Source organism: Papio anubis, chromosome 8 (assembly GCF_008728515.1).
Source record: "Papio anubis isolate 15944 chromosome 8, Panubis1.0, whole genome shotgun sequence".
NCBI lineage: Eukaryota > Metazoa > Chordata > Mammalia > Primates > Cercopithecidae > Papio > Papio anubis.
In genome coordinates, this window is record NC_044983.1 from 95,685,515 (window position 1) to 95,703,464 (window position 17,950).

At 36.8% G+C, this 17,950-nt stretch overlaps 1 protein-coding gene across 5 annotated transcripts in view; it reads right to left on the reverse strand.

Moving 5' to 3' along the window:
- The window catches only part of RNF19A (ring finger protein 19A, RBR E3 ubiquitin protein ligase), a 104,082-nt gene that overhangs the window by 78,475 nt on the left and 7,657 nt on the right, over positions 1-17,950 (reverse strand). For all 5 annotated transcript variants that reach the window (XR_002523907.2, XM_017962193.3, XM_017962194.3 and 2 more), the window contains exon 2: positions 2,493-3,259. Coding sequence is in view for 4 of the 5 variants with exons in the window: in XM_017962193.3 (XP_017817682.1) it covers positions 2,493-3,166 (674 nt within the window). In the remaining variant the exon portion in view is untranslated. The remainder of the gene's footprint in view (positions 1-2,492; positions 3,260-17,950) is intronic.

Here is a 17,950-nt window from a genome sequence, read left to right on the forward strand (position 1 = left end):
CCCCTCTTCCTACTCTCAAGAGGTAACCAATAAACTAAATATATTTACTCTACTGTTAATGAACATTTTTTTGTTTGTTTTGTTATTGTGGAACATCCTTATACAAATCTCCTGGTATACAAGTAAAGATTTTCTCTACAGTACTGATCTAGGAGTTGAAATTCTCAGTTATATAATAAATGTGTGTTCAATTTTAATACACAATGTGGCAGTAGGTTAGCTAATCATTCACCTATATTTTCTTTTGATTTTTTCCGTTTATTTATATAACTTACACCTCTGTAATCTGTTTTGATTTTAACATATGTGGTGACAATCTAATGTTTTCCCCCTCAAATAACTAATTCTGTATGTTGAATAATCCATCCTTTTTCCAGTTGGTTCAGCATGCTTCCCCTAAAATCAAGTTCTTATACAAATTATAATTTGCTTTAGCCCTACCTACTATGTTCAATTAGGTTGCTAATGTTAACTATATATTATGATGACATTACCAATCAACCCAGGACAAGATAACATACAGCAATTAAGTGACCAGAAGGTTTGTGCCCCTGGATTTATTGTCTTAATAACTCCTGGCCAAAGGCTGTGACAACTTAAGTCTCCTTTTCCTTTGTTTTATCATTGTCAGATTTTTTTTTTTTTTTAAAGACAGGGCTTTATTCTGTTGCCCAGGCTGGAGTGTAGTGGCGCAATCACGGCTCACTGCAGCCTTGACCTCCTGGGTTCAAGTTATCTTCCCACCCTGGCCTCCCAAAGTGCTGGGATTACAGGCATGAGCCACCACGTGCAGTCGCAGATTTCTTTTAAGCTATTAAAAATTTAGAGGAATGTATTAAGCACCTCTTGTACCCTGGGGTTCTATGAAGGATAGACAGATAAACCACACTCTTTCCGTAGATGAAACATAACAGACATATTCCTCAGCATTTGAACTCTTGCTATGGGAGTATTTGTTATAACGACTCACAAAAAGTTTTTTTAAAACTAAAATTTGCTATCCTACTTGAAATCTACTCTAATTTCAAGAGTATAACTTGCACTTGTGCACCAGTGGAAACGCACACTTGCACCTGTGAAAACGTTATGCAGGGGTCGGTCCACAGGATCAAGAGTGATTCAATCATATCTAAGCTGTTTTTCCGTCAGAATACTGTCTTCTGCTCAAGTTATTTAAAGCTACTGTTCATTATTTCTATTTTCTTCCCATCTTTTTCTTGAAAATTTAGCCCTGCATACATCCCAGAGTTTGCTTCTGCCATTACACCTGGAAACACAGCTAACCTTGGCCCAGTTTAGATAGCATCCATAACATATTTTGTTGTTTATCTATATTACAGTATAAGCTCCCCGCAGTATAGGACAGCATAATTCAAATCTGATAATGAATAATATCTGAACCCTACATACAACTAATTAATTCATAAAATATTAAAAGGTAATTTTAAAATGCTGTATACTACACAGAAATCCTTGGTGGATGATAAAGTGCTAGCGATACCTGGGAAAACTGGGATTTGCACAGGCAGGAAACACTACTTTTCTCATTTAAAATTATGGAATGTAGGTTAGATGCGATCTGAAAATTCACTACTCAAGAAACTTTTAAATCGTGGATTTGATTCAGGTAACGAGTCCTGAAATTGTAATTTGATAAATGAAACTCACATTCCAGTCTTGCCTCTGAGATTATACCCAGATAATCTCGGAAGTTCTGGGTTTCCCCAAACGTTACTTATAATCTCTGGTTTACTAACAGTGTGCTACATATCACATTAATTGTTTGTGGCTTTCACTATTCTTCAATAGTATATGACTACTGTTTCCCTAATTCTGACAACTGTACACAATAAATGCTCTATAAACAGGAGCTGCTCACCAACATAATAATCAAATATATATGCAAAATTATTTTATTTTAAATGTTGAGAATACGGTATGTGTTAATTCAAAAACTTGAGGCAAATCAAATATTACATAACCCCTAGAACTTGAGACTAGCAAATGTTTATGTATATCAACATGAACACATCATACTGTGGCACATGCTAAGGTAGGTACCTTTCAAAAGGGCCATTTATCTCTCATGAGAAACATGTCAACAAAGAGAAAAAAATAAAGAAGAGGGTCATTTGAGTTTATGACCACAAATAACCTCCTCTTCACAAACAATGCTCATCATTTCGTCTGTTATTCCAAAATCAAAATTCTCCAAATGGATGAGAAAACCAATTTCAGGTAGATCCTGAACTCTACCACCTTACCCTTTTCTTTTAAATGTGCTCCGTGAATATGTAACGCAGAGACAATACAGAAATGAGTAAGACAGGATCACTGCCTTTAACAGCTAGCATAGTGCCTGATATATGGTGTGCACTCAACAGGCCTGTTGAATGAATTCTCCAGCACGTAAAAATTTTTGAGTAACAGCAAATTATTTTATCCACAGAGAAAAAAATTAACTCAAGAAAAATCAAACAATATCTTCTTACCCACAATCTGGAGCTGGACACCACCTGCAATCAGGATCTGCAACAAGCCACCGTCTAAGCATAAACTCTTCGTATTTTTCCATCAAGACATCATCACTTAATATCAAGCGAATATCATGGGGATTAAACCGTTCAGTACATTCTGGGCAACTAATATTAACTCTACTTTCAGAGATTTCTATCCTTAAATATTGTCGTAAGCAATCCACACAAGATCTATGATGACAAGTCATTATATCAGGAAATCTGTCTTTAGAATGCCGCAAAAGGCACAAAGGGCACTCTATGAAGTCTCCAATTTGTTTGCTGATGGAAGTTAATCCATTGTCAGAAGAGGTATTTGTAGAGAAAATGGAGTTCTTATCAGTACACATTTCAGAATGTATACTTTCAATACTTGCAATTCCATCCACCCCGCCATTTAGCTCCCTTGATTTACGTTTGCTATCTTTTTTCCTCCGAAACAGGGAGCCTATTGAAATTCTTCTTTTTTTGGGTGCCTTTTTGACTGAAGGCAAGCTCACAGATGAAGCAGAGGACTGAAGATCTCGATCTGAACCCATTTGCCGATGTAAACTCATGTCTAAAATGTTTGTTAGAATTGAGTCAGGGTCAGTGTTTACACACAGCCCTTCATTATATTTAGAGATAAAACCTATTTCTTGTTCTTGCATTCAGAGTAAGTCATGATGTAAGAATATTCTACTTGGTTCTTTCAGAGAATTCTTCAAAAGTTCGATTTACAGAAGACTGTTATCACGGATGTTCTGAAAAATAAAAAATAAAAAAATCAAGATCATTTAATTATGTTCTTAGTTTGTATATTTTCATAAATATCAAATTTCAAACAAGTATGTTCCTTAACCATTAGTAGCTGTTGTTTTTTTAAATAAGGCCAATTTATCAAATAGTCTATAAGAAACTACAAGACTAATGCTGAAATAACAAAAAGGGCATTCTTTAATCTTAATAAAAGATTCTAGATTTGAGCTGACCTAATTATTCTTAAAATCTTAGAAAAAAACTTCTGGTCATTATCACTCTGACTTCAATGATTTCTCACTGCCTTTAGCAGGTCTTTCTCTTGTTGTTTATAACTGACAATCAAGTATACATGCAAATACAAAGGGCTAAGAATAGCTTACATAATCTTGCAGAACAAAGTGGGGAAAGGGCTCTAACGCCGCTAGATATAATATAAAGTTACAGTAATCAGATAGTGTGCTATGCCACAAGGATGAATACAAAGATCAGTGGAACAAAGTAGTCCAGAAAAAGTCCCATATAGGCCGGGCGTGGTGGCTGACGCCTGTAATCCCAGCACTTTGGGAGGCCAAGACGGGCGGATCACGAGGTCAGGAGATTGAGATCATCCTGGCTAACACAGTGAACCTCTATCTCTATTAAAAATATAAAAAATTAGCCGGGCATGGTGGCGGGTCCCTGTAGCCCCAGCTACTCCGGAGTATTCTTCTGAGGCAGGAGAATGGCGTGAACCGGGAGGCGGAGCTTGCAGTGAGCCGAGATTGCGCCACTGCACTCTAGCCTGGGTGACAGCGTGAGAGTCCATCTCAAAAATAAATAAATAAAATAAAATAAAATAAAAGTCCTACATACACACACACACACACACACACACACACACGAGACTTGATTTATGACAAACGTGATGTTGCTGAGGACTGAGAATAAATGGCCTTTAAAAAAAGAAAAGTACTATGTCTACCGGTTATCCACCTGAGAAAAGAAAGGAAACTTGATGGATGGATGGCTTGCCCATATATGAAAATCAATTACAAACGGTTTACAGATCTGAATGTAAAGCTTCTAGGAGACAAGAGAAGAGACTATTTCAATGGAAAAATTCTTAAACAGAACATACAAGAATACCAACCATAAAATAAAAGACTGACAAATTGGACTAGAATAAAATCAACAGACAGTATTAAGGGTATGGGAGGAGACTTTTGCCACATATAACTAATAAAGGCACAGTGCCCAGACTATGTAAAAAATGCTTACAAATCAATAAGAAAACATATACAATCCAATAGAAAAATAGGCAGGGGCATTTCACAAAAGCATATGAAAAGTGCTCAACATCATCAGTCATCAGGAAAAAACACATTAATGCCCCATTCAGAGACTACAACACACCTAATAGGATGGCTAAAATTAAAAGACTGTCATTTCTAAGTGTTAGCAAGGATGTGGAGGAATAGGAACTCTCTTACACTACTGGTGGGAGTGTAAAATGGCACAACTACTTTGGAAAACTGTTTAACAATATCTATAAAATTGGCATACAGCGATAACCTATTACCCAACAATTTTATTCCTAGAAAGGAAGGAATAAGAAAAATGACATACTTAACAATGCTCACAATAGCATTGGTAATAATATTCAAAATATTGGAAACAACCATATTTTTATCAGCAATAGAATGAATACATAAATTGTGGTATATTCACACTCTAAAGCAATGAAACAATGAAAAGGAACAAAATACTGCTACACACAAGACAGGACTCTCATACAAAAGAGTATGTGGTATAATTCTATTTATATAAAGTTCCAAACAGAGAGAATTAATGTACAATGTTAGGAGTCAGGATTGTGGCTACATTTTATGGTAAGGCACAAAGGGAACTTTTTTTTTTTTTTGAGACAGAGTCTGGCTCTGTTGCCCAGGCTAGAGTGCAATGGCGCAATCCCAGCTCACTGCAACCTCCACCTTCCGGGTTCAAGCAATTCTCCTGCCTCAGCTGGGATTACAGGCATGCGCCACCATGTCTTGCTAATTTTTGTATTTTTAGTAGAGACAAGGTTTCACCATGTTGGTCAGGCTGGCCTCGAACTCCTGACCTCAAGTGATCCGCCCTCCTTGGCCTCCCAAAGTGCTGGGATTACAGACGTCAGACACAATGCCCAGCCAAACTTTCTTAATATGTGCAGTATGCATAGTGTCTACAAAGGTAAGTTCACTTTGTGATACATATATGACCCAGAAACTCATGATTAATGTGCCTTTTTCTATGTGTTTTTTCCTCCTATGGCTTACCTCATAATTAACATATGTTTTCTGGAAAAACATTTCACTCAAACAAACTTCACTCATGTTCCTCAGTTTATATTTTCCCTCACAAACACAGGATAGATAAGGAACAGAGAGCTCAATCTATACAAATATAGTTATGCATCACTTAATGATGGCGATACATTCTGAGAAATGTGTCATTGATTTTGTTGTGTGATCAGAGTGCAATTACACGAACGTAGATGTTATAGCCTATTACACACCTAGGGTATACTGTATAGATTATTGCTCCTAGGCTACAAACCTGTACAGTATGTTACTGTAGTGAATAATGGAGGCATCTGCAACACAATGATATCTGTGTACCTAAACATAGAAAAGGAATGTTTCATTCCTTTGGCTCTCCAATATCCTGCCAGTGCCTCACATTGAGTAAATCCAACCAGAAGCCAACTGCCTCTAAGTCAGTCCTTCTAGTCAACCTCCTGAGGGGGGCACAGAGCAGGGTAGAGAAGGGTGAATGAGAGTAGATCTGGACATGCAAACAAAAAACATCCAGTGTTGTATGTTTAAAGAAGAGAACTTGGGAGTCAAAAGACCTGGCTCAGCTATTTTTTGTTATCATATCCTAGATAAGATACATTCCTGAATCAGCGATCAGGACCACAAAATATGGATACCACTCACCTCAAATAGATGTTCTAAGAATAATGTGAAATTGACATGTGTTAAACATGCCTAACAAACCTGGCACTGTACTAAATGTTAGCTGAAATGGAATGTAACGTAACTTAGTGCTTTACAAAATGTGTACCTTACAGCAAGTGCTTAATATTAAATGAATGAATGATGCTTTTCAGTTGCTATTACTCTGTGATCCTTAAGCCATACAGCCTTACTACATCCAGTTTTTTAACTGTGGAAAGACATGGACCTTTTACCTTCAGAAGTGCTTCAGGATTCGTAAAACATGTTAAGTATCCTGACACTACAACTTCAAGAATTATACATTTATAATATCCCACCAATAAACATCTTCTAACCACAAACACTTCAGCAGGATCTAACAGCCACCTATGTGCCTAAATGATTTACGCATCATTAGACAGGTATTCTGGAAATGAAGGTAGGGCAAAAAGTTTGCATACATAGAAAACACTTACTTCCCAAGAGGAAAATCTACTACATGGTCAAATAACAGTTTTTGCTTCTGTTATTCAGCGAAAATTAGGTTTCTTCTGTCACTTCTCAAACAGCTTAAAATATGCAGAAAATCCAGTAATTTTGTGCTGATGGTCAAAATACTAAATCTAAGAGCAGTGTACCTATGTCTTCTAATTTTGTTTTTTAGATGTCTGACATCCAGATGTATGGTACTTCTAAAATAAGCATGCAATAAAAGCAGCATGTGACAATATTTACTAGCAGTGTTGAAGAGAACCGAAAGAGGACAAAGTCTTTTTTTTTTTTTTAAGTAAAGATGGAATAGGTACAGAGAATTCCCAGCAGAGTTTCTACTGATCACTAACTTGGTGACTACAGAAGCTTGAAGCTATTCCATACTCAAGTGAAAGTGTCAATAAACACAACAAATAAAAAAGACTATTTTAAATGCTGCATTCTGTATTACAAAATAATAACAGGCTATTAAACTTCAGCACATGCTTATGCTGAGAAGATGAAAGAAGATGAAGAATAAAGAAAACAAATTTAACTTTAATGGCTATGTATTTGTATGTGAGATTGGGAATCCACGAGGAACATTTGCTTTGATGGGAAATACATTTTTAGTATTTTCTCACTACAACTCATTTACATTTCACTTTCTGTGAACTAGGCACATGTTCATATCCTGCTACAGCACTTTCCTTATTGATGTGTAAGACATAGTTCTATTTAATAAAGAGCCTTGCTATCATGTGGGTATGTGTGTGTGTGTATGTATAAATTGTATTTGACTACATGGCAATTTTCCAATGCAGAAATTTCAAATGTTTTTAACGTGCTCAGATTCACATATCTTTATGACTTTTGACTTCTACATCAGCCTTAGAAAAAGCCTTGCCCACTCTAAGATTGTATTTTTAAAATTCCTTCACATGTTTTCTACTGGTAATTTGATAGTTTATGAATAAGTAGAGATCAAAATTTGTTTTCTAAATGGCAAGCCAGTTACCTCAACACTAGTTACTGAATAATGATCTTTCCTCCATGCCCCACCCCCTACATACACACTGATTTAATTTTCTAATTTCTTATTTTTTATTTTTGAGACAGGGTCTCACTCTGTTGCCCAGGCTGGAGTGTAGTGGCACGAGATCACTACAACCTTCACCTCCCAGGTTCAAGTGATTTTTGTGCCTCAGCCTCGAGAGTAGCTGGGACTACAGGCATGCGCCACCATCCCCAGCTAATTTTTGTATTTTTTAAGTAACAATGCAGTGTTGACATACTGGCCAGGCTGGTCTCGAACTCCTGTCCTCAAGTAATCTGCCCAGCTCAGCCTCCCAAAGTGCTGGAATCATAGATGTGAGCCACCGCGCCTGGCCAATACACTGATTCAACAAGTCACTTCCTGGTGTAAGAATCTTCTACTATCTAGGTGGTATGGACTTCTAAAATAATCCCTTGAAATGGAATACCAAAATGTTTTGTTCCAATTTGCACTACAACTCGCCAGAAAGGTATTTCCCTGAATTCTCACCAGCATCCTTTGTAAGAGTTTTTTCTTTCTTTGAGTAGCAAAAAATACACACTTTAATTTCTATTTCTTTGATTGCCAAACAATTTAAACATTTGTTCACATGCACTGTCCTCTTCACTACTTCTATGTTTTATTTGTTCACATTTTATGCCCATTTTTACACTGGAATATTAATGCTCCTCTTTGATTTTAAACAATATTTACTTTCTCTAAACACTTGTCCTTCAATTTTGTGATGTTTTGAAGTACAGTTGTCTAAGTTTTTAATTTAGTAACATCTAACAAGGTCCTTTATAAATTTTTCCATTGCTCTATAGGCTTACAAAGCCTTCTTTTGGAGGATGAAACCTAATTGTTACATATTTACTTTCTGGTATTTTTCATTCTTTCTTGTGCAGCGGTGCCCAAACTTTTTGGCACCAGGTCCAATTTCACAGAAGACAATTTTTCCACAGATGGAGGTGGGGAGTGGGAGCGGGGATGGTTTCATCAGGCATTATATTCTCATAAGGAGTGTGTGATCTAGATCCCTCGAGTGCAGTTCACAATACTCTTATGAGAAATGAACGCTGCCACTGATCTGACAGGAAGCGGAGCTCAGACAATAATGCTCACAGCTGCTCGCCTCCTGCTGCGTGGCCCAGTTCCTAACAGGCCACACACCGTGGCCCAAGGGTTGGGGAGCCCTGTTCTTGTGGATCCACTTTTCATCTGGTGTCATGTATCTTCAGCCTCAAGAACTTCCATTAGCATTTTTTGCTACACAGGTCTCCTAGCAATGAATTCCTTCAACTTTCATCTGGGAAAAAAAAAAGTTATTTCACCTTCACTTTTTATGGATATTTTTGCTGAATACAGAACTCCAGGTTGATATTTTTATCCTTTCAGGACTTTAAATAGGTTATTACATTGTCTTCTGGCCTCCATTGTTTCTGACAAGTCATCTTTCCTGATATTTTAATTCCCCTGTATAGAATGTGTCTTTTTTTCCTTTGCTTGCATTCAACATTGTTTTCCATCTTGGATGTTCAGTAGTTTGAGAAAGATGTGCCTAGATGTGGTTTTCCTTATATCTATCCTGCTTGGCGTTCACGGAACTTGTTGAATTTGAAGTTGATTTAAACCAAATAAAGGAATTCGGGGGAAATTATTTAAGTATTTTTTACTATACTGTCTCTGTCTGTCTGTCTGTCTGTCTCTCTCTCTCTCTCTCCCCCCCCCCCTCTCCCCACTCCTGGAATTCTAATTATTTGTATGTTAGTTTGATTTCTGTCCCTGGAGAAACTGAGGCACTATTCTTTTTTGTAATCTTTTTTTCTTTGTTCGGTAGACTGGCAAATTTTTATTGATTTATCTTCCACTTCATCAACTTTTTCTTCTGCTGTCTCCAATCTGCTGTTAAATCCATCCAGTGAAATTTTCATCTTAGATACTGGACTTTTGGGTTCTGTAATATCTCATTGTTCTTTTTTTATAGTTTCCATTTCTCTGATGAGATTACCCAGTCACTATGATATTTCCCCCTTTAAGTCCTTAAAATATTACAGTTGCTATAGTCTGTCTGCTACTTGTGGGGTCTGTTACCTATTTTTGAGGGGGTCTTGACATGGAATGAACCATATTTTCCTCCTTACTTACATGTCTAGTAATTGCTTATTATAAACTGGATATTGTAGATATGTTATAGAGGCTCTGTAGTCTCTTATCTTCTCCTGAAGAGTGAGGACTTTTATTATACTGGGCAGTTAAGTCACTGGCTAGTCAACATGAACTTCTGAAAGCTTGGTTTTATGCTCTCTTAGAGTAGATCTGTGGAAAGCACCCATGTTTACCAATCCCTTCTATCTTGGTGGGAATCAAACACCAAATTCCGTCACCCCTGCAAAAGCCATCAGCTAAAATCTCTATTTAGTTTTTTCTGCCTGCCAGCTGTTGTTTTCCACTGAACTCCTTGGAATCTCCCAAGCACACTTCTAGGGGACATCTAGGCATCTGAAGGGAGTTTACCCATAGATTTTTGGGCTACTTACCATAACTCCCTCCTTTCTGGGATTTATCCTATTTTTGGCCACTTAACTCCTTCCCCTGATACTTCAAGCCAGTAAGACTCCGACTTTCTGCTTGACTTTCAGCTGCCCTACACTATATAGACTATTCTTTAGGGGGAAAGATGTATAAATTTTTTAAGGAAAACATCTGGCAGTTTTCCAAAGGATATCTTCATCTAGGCTTTGAGATACAGTATTCTTGAATTTGTATAGAATGCTGTCACAAGGAATTTTAGCCTACTTATGCATCCATGATCTCCACAATATAACTGCTTACCAGACTGCTTTTTAAAAATGATCCTTTAAAAGATTTTCTTTCATTATTCAATACCTGGAACTGTAAGGTCTTCTACGAATGACTAAATCTGTTAAACTTTTTGCCTTATTTGCTCCAAGTAACCTGTGTAAGTATTAATTCATTTACTCTTTCAACAAATATGTTCAGTGCCTATCACGTGCCAGATACTCTTGTAAGTGCTGGATAGTGAACAAAATAGACAAGAGTCTATTTGTTCTGTGGAACTTTCATTCTAGTACATTTAAGCATTGAACAGATACTTCAGATGATATCTTCTCCAAAGAGTAACATGAATAACTTTGCAAGGATCTAAATTTTAATGAAGTAACTCCCTCTTTTCTAAGCATAATTTTAAAGGAAAAAAATTGATTTTTATTTGGGCATATATAGTAGTCCCATAATTGAAACCAGTATTTATTAAAATCCATTTTAAAGCTTTCTTCCTAATAGAGTTTAGATACTTTTGACAGCACTCTATTTTTCGTAGTTACAATGGTTTTCTAATACCCGAACATTCCAGTAGACAATTTAAGTTGCACAAAAGAAACCACTATTTATCTAACCAAATGATCTAGTATAGAGAATATTCATTTTGCTCACTGGGCATAACTTTAGGAACCAATATTAGCAGATAAAAGGTGGGGAAATCCTCAACCCTAGACTCACTATTTTGGATCTGCTCAGCCTCTGGTGCTACATAAAGGTTCCTAAGGCAATGAAAAAAGGAAGTATCTGTCTGTGTGTAGCATTTACTATATGTAGTGTTGCAAACACCACCTCATCAAATTTAAATACAGCTATGTACAATTTAATGTAGTAGCTGACTACCAAAAAATAGATAATTATCATAAGCCACCCTTTGATCAGACCACAACTTTAAGTGATCTACTAGAAATGATATATTTCTACCCAAGCTAATTTTGGCCCAAACTAAATAGAGTTTTTATAAATCTGAATCATATCATTAAGAGAAGTATGAGACATTAAACTAGATTCTCATGTATCGCTTTCTCTTAAGAGATAAATCACTGAAGTTCATTATAATAAAGTTTGCTATTACTCAAAAATCTCATTTAAATGTTATTTTTAAGTTACGTCATTCATGATCTATGCTTACTTATGAGACTTGCTTAAGAACCTCAAATTTAGAAATGTCATTATTTTCCTCTAAGAAATTGATTCCCCAATATAACTACCAAATTCAGATACAAAGCAGCAATGCATTCTCTGGGCATTATTCTTTTTTTTTTTTTTTCTTTTTCTTTTTTGAGACACAGTCTCACTCTGTCGCCTGGGCTAGAGTGCAGTGGTGCGATCTCAGCTCACTGCAACCTCCGCCTCCCGATTTCAAGCCATTCTCGTGCCTCAGTCCCCCTAGTAGCTGGGACTACAGGCACGTGCCACCATGCCTAGCTAATTCTTGTATTTTTAGTAGAGACGGGGTTTCACCATGTTAGCCAGGCTGGTCTCCAACTCCCGGCCTCAAGTGATTTTCCCACCTCAGCCTCCCCAAGTGCTGGAATTACAGGCATAAGCCACTGCACCCAGCCTCTGGGCATTATTCTTACTGCCCAGGTAATAGTATTTATTAAACATCTCTTTCTACAGCCTATTAAACTAAAAATATAACAAGCACAATACATTTTTAGAAAAAAATTAAAATGCTTAAAAATAACAGTTAATGCATGGACTGGCTTCAGAGAAATCCATGAAATCTCAAAGTGTATGTTAAACTGTGAATATATGTATATTCTAGTCACAGGATACATCCACAGCTTTCAACACATTCTCCAAGGAGTCTAAAGTACAATGAAAGGTTAACTGTTAACACTAAGATGTCAGATTTAACTTGTCAGTAAAAGTTAACAGTTTCTGTAAATCCTTCCTACTCTTGCTAATTTATATTATTAGTACAACATTCACGGCTGTACCAATTATAAGCTCAGTTAGAAAATACTTCTATTCCATTAGAAGCATTCCAGTTGAAGTTGCAACTATTTGCACAAGAGTTAAGTTTTTGGGAAGGTTAAAAAAAAACTTTCATCCCTAAACGAAGTCTCCGATTCATCACACAAGAATAAACATTACGTGGATAGATGGCCCAGACTAACCCATCACATGCATTGAAAACAAAAATCATATAAATAAAGGTTAATCAATATTGTATATTCAAAGGACAGGTGACCATAAATATGTCCATAAAGATATTATCATGCTATTGTGTCATCTTTACTTAAAATGGCAATTACCACCAAAAAAATTTTCAAGCTGATTATTCCCTATGAGGTAAGTCAATTACTAATCTATTTAAAATGTATTAATAACAGACACGAAGAGGTTAAGACATTTAATGCCCAATGCGAAAGAAAGTAATGGTACTAGACATACAATCTAAATATCTTTCAATTATTTCAATGTGTCCTTAGAAGCATGAGCACATAATATACAGATCTAAGGAAACCTAGATTCTATGATCTCTACCAAGTGGTTTTCTTCCTGTTGTTCAGAAAGGCCCTCTCTGTATCATCTGTAAAATGGGGAAAATAACATTGTGAAGAGATGCTGTTATATGCTTATCTGCTTCATTTTCCTCCTGAGCACAAAGCAGGGCTACATTTTCCCATTCCACTTATGGCTAGGTGTGGCCATGTTATTAGTCCTGGCCAATGCAATCTGAGTATAATAATGTATGCCCTTTCAAGGACTGGCCTCTACATCATCCCTGAAAACAACCCTCAAGCTCTCTTTCTCTTCACACAATGGCTGGCTGAATGGAGTAATTCTAGTGGGTGACTATAAGCAGAACTTAGAGGACAGAGAAGTCACAAGATGGAAAGAATCTGGATACCTGAGTACTCCACATGGTTTTTTGTGTGAATGAGAAATAAATTGTTATTGTGTTCCACCATAAGATTTTGGGTTTTCTGTTACAATTACCTATCTTACCCACCTTAAAGTTGGAAAATATAATGAGGTAACAAAATTTAGATTAACTTGGGGGGAAAGGTTTTTCAAATGCTATACAAATATGGGGTAATGATAGAGTACATTTTATTGAGTGAGTAAAGCATGCACTTTGGAGTCAGTATATCCTGAGTTCAAGTTCAGCCTCTGAAACTTACATTAAGTATGTGACATTGAGTTAGATTACTAAAACTCAGTTTCTTCAATTGTAAAATGGGAATTACAGTACCTATAGTCCATAAAGATTAAATAAAATAACACATCAAGAATTCAGTAAAGGGTATGGTACATATAAATCACTTAAATATTACCTGTAAGTACACTCATCTGAGAAGATAGCACAAATGTATCTAAATTTACCATGTATTGGGTAAAAAAAAACTTATCACACATTAGGTTACAAATAAAAACAAATGCTTGCCTCTGAAATGGCTTCCCTAATGTAATCAGAATAGCCACTTGGAAGTTTGGAATACATTATTAAAGTACACGAATTTCTCAAAGGTAAATATAAATGTACAGCTAGTACAAACTTACCTCAAGTGGTCTAATATTAAAAATGGAATAAATATTTTTAATTCAACTACTTATAAATAAGGAGATGGGGCTAATACAACTTATAATCAGCGTAGGCAAGTATCAGTTTCCAACAAGTTCTTTAGAAAGTAAACACTTATCAAGACCCAGATATACTCTCTTGGGTTCTAGCCTTAAGACAGTTTCTATAATCTCTCAGAAACAGAAACTCAAAGTTCAGAATAAGCTATTCCCATAAGCCACAAAGCCTCCCAAAAGAGGTATTTTTTAAACAGCTTCACAGTCACGCACCTGCCACATTTACCTGTTTAAGCCTATATCTGATTGGGAGAAGAACAAAATGGTGCTTTGTGGTTTTAATAATACTCATTACAAGTAATATTCATTACTCAAGTCATTACAGAAAGTAAGCTGCTGCAGAAAGGAATAAAGCATTACTCATTCAATTTCCCCGGTAAAAAACATTTTGGTTAGCTTATTCCAGGCCCTCTTTGACAAGAAGAGCAAACAATACAGCATTAGGGAAACCACAGGAAAAGCAGAGTGCAAAATGCCAGGTATGATCAAGTGCCCAGAGACATGTAAGTTTTTAAATAGGTTTTAAAAAGATACCTAGCTGTCAAAAATGTCCTTCAATTGGTTAAAATAGACATTGCTGAAGAGAGACTAATTTGAATGCTGCATATCCAAAGGAAAACAGACACATTTTGCTTACTGTGTCTCTTGGTTCTCAACAGAAGGGAAACACTGACCTAGTATTAGATCTTAACCAAGTTTGTCTACGTTTTTGAATTTTAACTTCCATATTCAAAAACTAAGGTGATTAAGACCAGATAATGTCTAGGGTCCCTTAGTTCCAAAAGACTATGATGATAATATACAAATATATAGGCAGTTTTAATACACAGAATACTCTAGGTTAAGTAGATGATTATAATCTTCTAGGATAAACAAATAATTGTTGTTTCTGTTCTTTACAAAATGTCTCCAAATTCTCCCAAGTATTAGTACACCCTTCTTAGTAAATTCAGTGTGAAAGTGAATTTTACCAAGTCTCATGATTAATCTGATTCTACTATTCGGACAATTAGAAGTATCAAGTGTTTGGACTGGGTGGAGTGGCTCATGCCTATAATCCCAGCAGTTTGGGAGACCAAGGTGGGCAGATCACCTGAGGTAAGTAGTTCGACACCATCCTGGCCAACATGGTGAAACACTGTCTCTACTAGAAATACAAAATTAGCTGGGTGTGGTGGTACATGCCTGTAATCCCAGCTACTTGGGAGGCTGAGGTAGAAGAATTGCTTGAACCCGGGAGGCGGAGGTGAAGTAAGCCAAGATTGTGCCATTGCACTCCAGCCTGGGTGACAAGAGCAAAACTGTCTCAAAAAGAAAAAAAAAGTATTAAGTGTTTGGACTAATCTTATCCTAACCACTTTCTCTGGATATCCCTCAACTCCATACAAATTATTGATTAACAGTAGCATCCCACCTCTCCAATTCTGGAAGCTCATTTGTCTCTTTCTCCTAAAGGACACCATGAGTAAGGGGGAGGGAAGACCTCTGGTTAGCGAAATCATTGTGTGTGCATGTAATTGTATGATATATGTACATAAGAGATAGAGTGTAATCTGTAAGAGGTGTTTGGGAGAGATCTATTTTCTTCAAACTAAAAGTAATTCTCAGATGGAACACTATCTCCTGGGAACCAAGAGGCACAATAAGCAAAATGCACCTGTTTCCCTTTGGGTATGTAGTATTCAAATTAGCTTCTCTTTACACAAGTCTCCTCAAAATGAGATTAAAAACTCATGTACAAAGGAAATATTATTAACTGTATAAGGAAAGAAAAGGGAGTATTTTCTAAAGACAGAAAAATCTAGGTAATAATTACACAGCAGGCAAACAATTATAAAGGTTTATCTCTGTTACAGTTTTCTTATTGAGAATTCAAAAGCAACAAAATCAGCTGGGCATGGTGGCTCATGCTTGTAATCCCAGCCCTTTGAGAGGACAAGGCAGGCATATTACTTGAGCTTAGGAGTTCAAGAGCACCCTGGGCATCACAGTGAAACCCCTTTCTACAAAAACTACACAAATTAGCTGGGTGTGGCGGTGCACACCTGTAGTCCCAGCTACTTGGGAGGTTGAGGTGGCAGGGTTGCTTGAGCCCAGGAATTCCAGGCTGCAGTGAGCTATGATCACACCACTGCATTCCACCCTGGGTGACACAGTGAGACCCTGTCTCTGAAAAAATGAAATAGAAAAGAATTAAAAAATAAAAAAACAAAAGCATCATAATCAGTTTAACTACAATTCCAAAACAGACTATTAAATTAGATGTATCAGATATTTAACTAGTCAACTCCTGGGAGACAGTAATCCAAAGACTAATTTGAAAAAGTAGCCATCAAAAGACAGAGTGGGTCTTTAAGTAAGTCAAGAAGATACAAAGAGTGAAAAGGCTACAAATTCTGGACCTATTTCACACACGCGAAAAAACTAGCCATGTAAAAGTCCATGTGCTCATCTACTTACTTGCTCTTCTCAAGAGGCTGCACCAACTTTATGTGGCTGTGAAACCTATCTTTCTAGTGACACTAGCATTCTAATCTAACCTATTTTGTAAGTGAGAAAACTGAAGTTTAGAACTACTAGGTTCGATGTATCACCACTAGTCACATGATGCTATTTAAATTAAAATTAAATTTTAGTTCCTCAGTTGTGCTAGTCACATTTCAAATGCTCTACAACCATAGGCTATTGGCTACCATACTGGACTGAACAGGTCTAGAACATTTCCTTGACCACAGAAAGTTCTATCACACAGCACTAGTCTAGAGATGTGACTTACCCACACAGCTAAAGTGGCAGAGCTAAAGGCTCAGTGTTCTTCCTACTATCTTACTGCCTAGACTAGCCCTTCATTAATCACCTGGTATCCAAATTACCACATCACCTTCTTTGTTAAAGTCTGCTTACAAATTTCCACTGGTTTCCCTGAGATGAAGAATAAATTTCAAGCTTCCTGTGGCATTAAAAGCCCTCCACAGTCCAACCTGTTTCTCACTGTTCTACATAAAAACCCACTTTAGCCAACTGACCTAGTTGTTAAATATCTTAACAAAACATACATAGTTTCACCTCTATGAATTTTCCTAAGCCTTTGTCTCTGCCTAGAGTATTATTTTCCATCTTCTGTGCTAGTCCTACTCCTCTTTCAAGGCCCAACTCCTATCTTATCTCCACTATCATTCTAGGTCAGTAACTATAAATAAGCATTACTAAAAGTTACTCCATGCTCTTATATACAAGTTTACAATTTTCTAAATATCGTCTAAATATTTTAATATCTTTCTCTACTAAAAGGTGGGGAAAAAGTTTGGCAGAGGAAAGGAGATCAGTGTCTGTGTGGTGTTGATTACTATTTTAAACAGGGTGATCAGAGTCTCATCGAAAGGGTGGCATTTAGCAGAGACCTAAAGGAGGTAAAAGAGGTGTTAGCTATGTGGAAATCTAGGGAAAGAGCATCCAAAACACAGAACAGCCACTGCAAAGGCCCTAAGGGAGGAATGGGTCTGGTATGCTCAAGGAACAGCCAGGAGGCCCTAATATGACTGAAAATAAATGAGCAAGGCAAAGACTATCTGAGATACATGAGAATGCCAGGTTGTGTGGGGTTAAGGCCACTGTAAGGACTTTGGCTTTTAAGTGAGACAGGGAAACTTATGGGGTTTCTAAAGTGACAGAGATAGTTTACAATCTAAGAGTTTAAGAGGATCATTCTGGTGTTGTGAACAGATAGAGGTATCAAGGATGGAGCATGGAGAACAGTTTAAAGACTATGGAAGTAATCTATGAGACACATG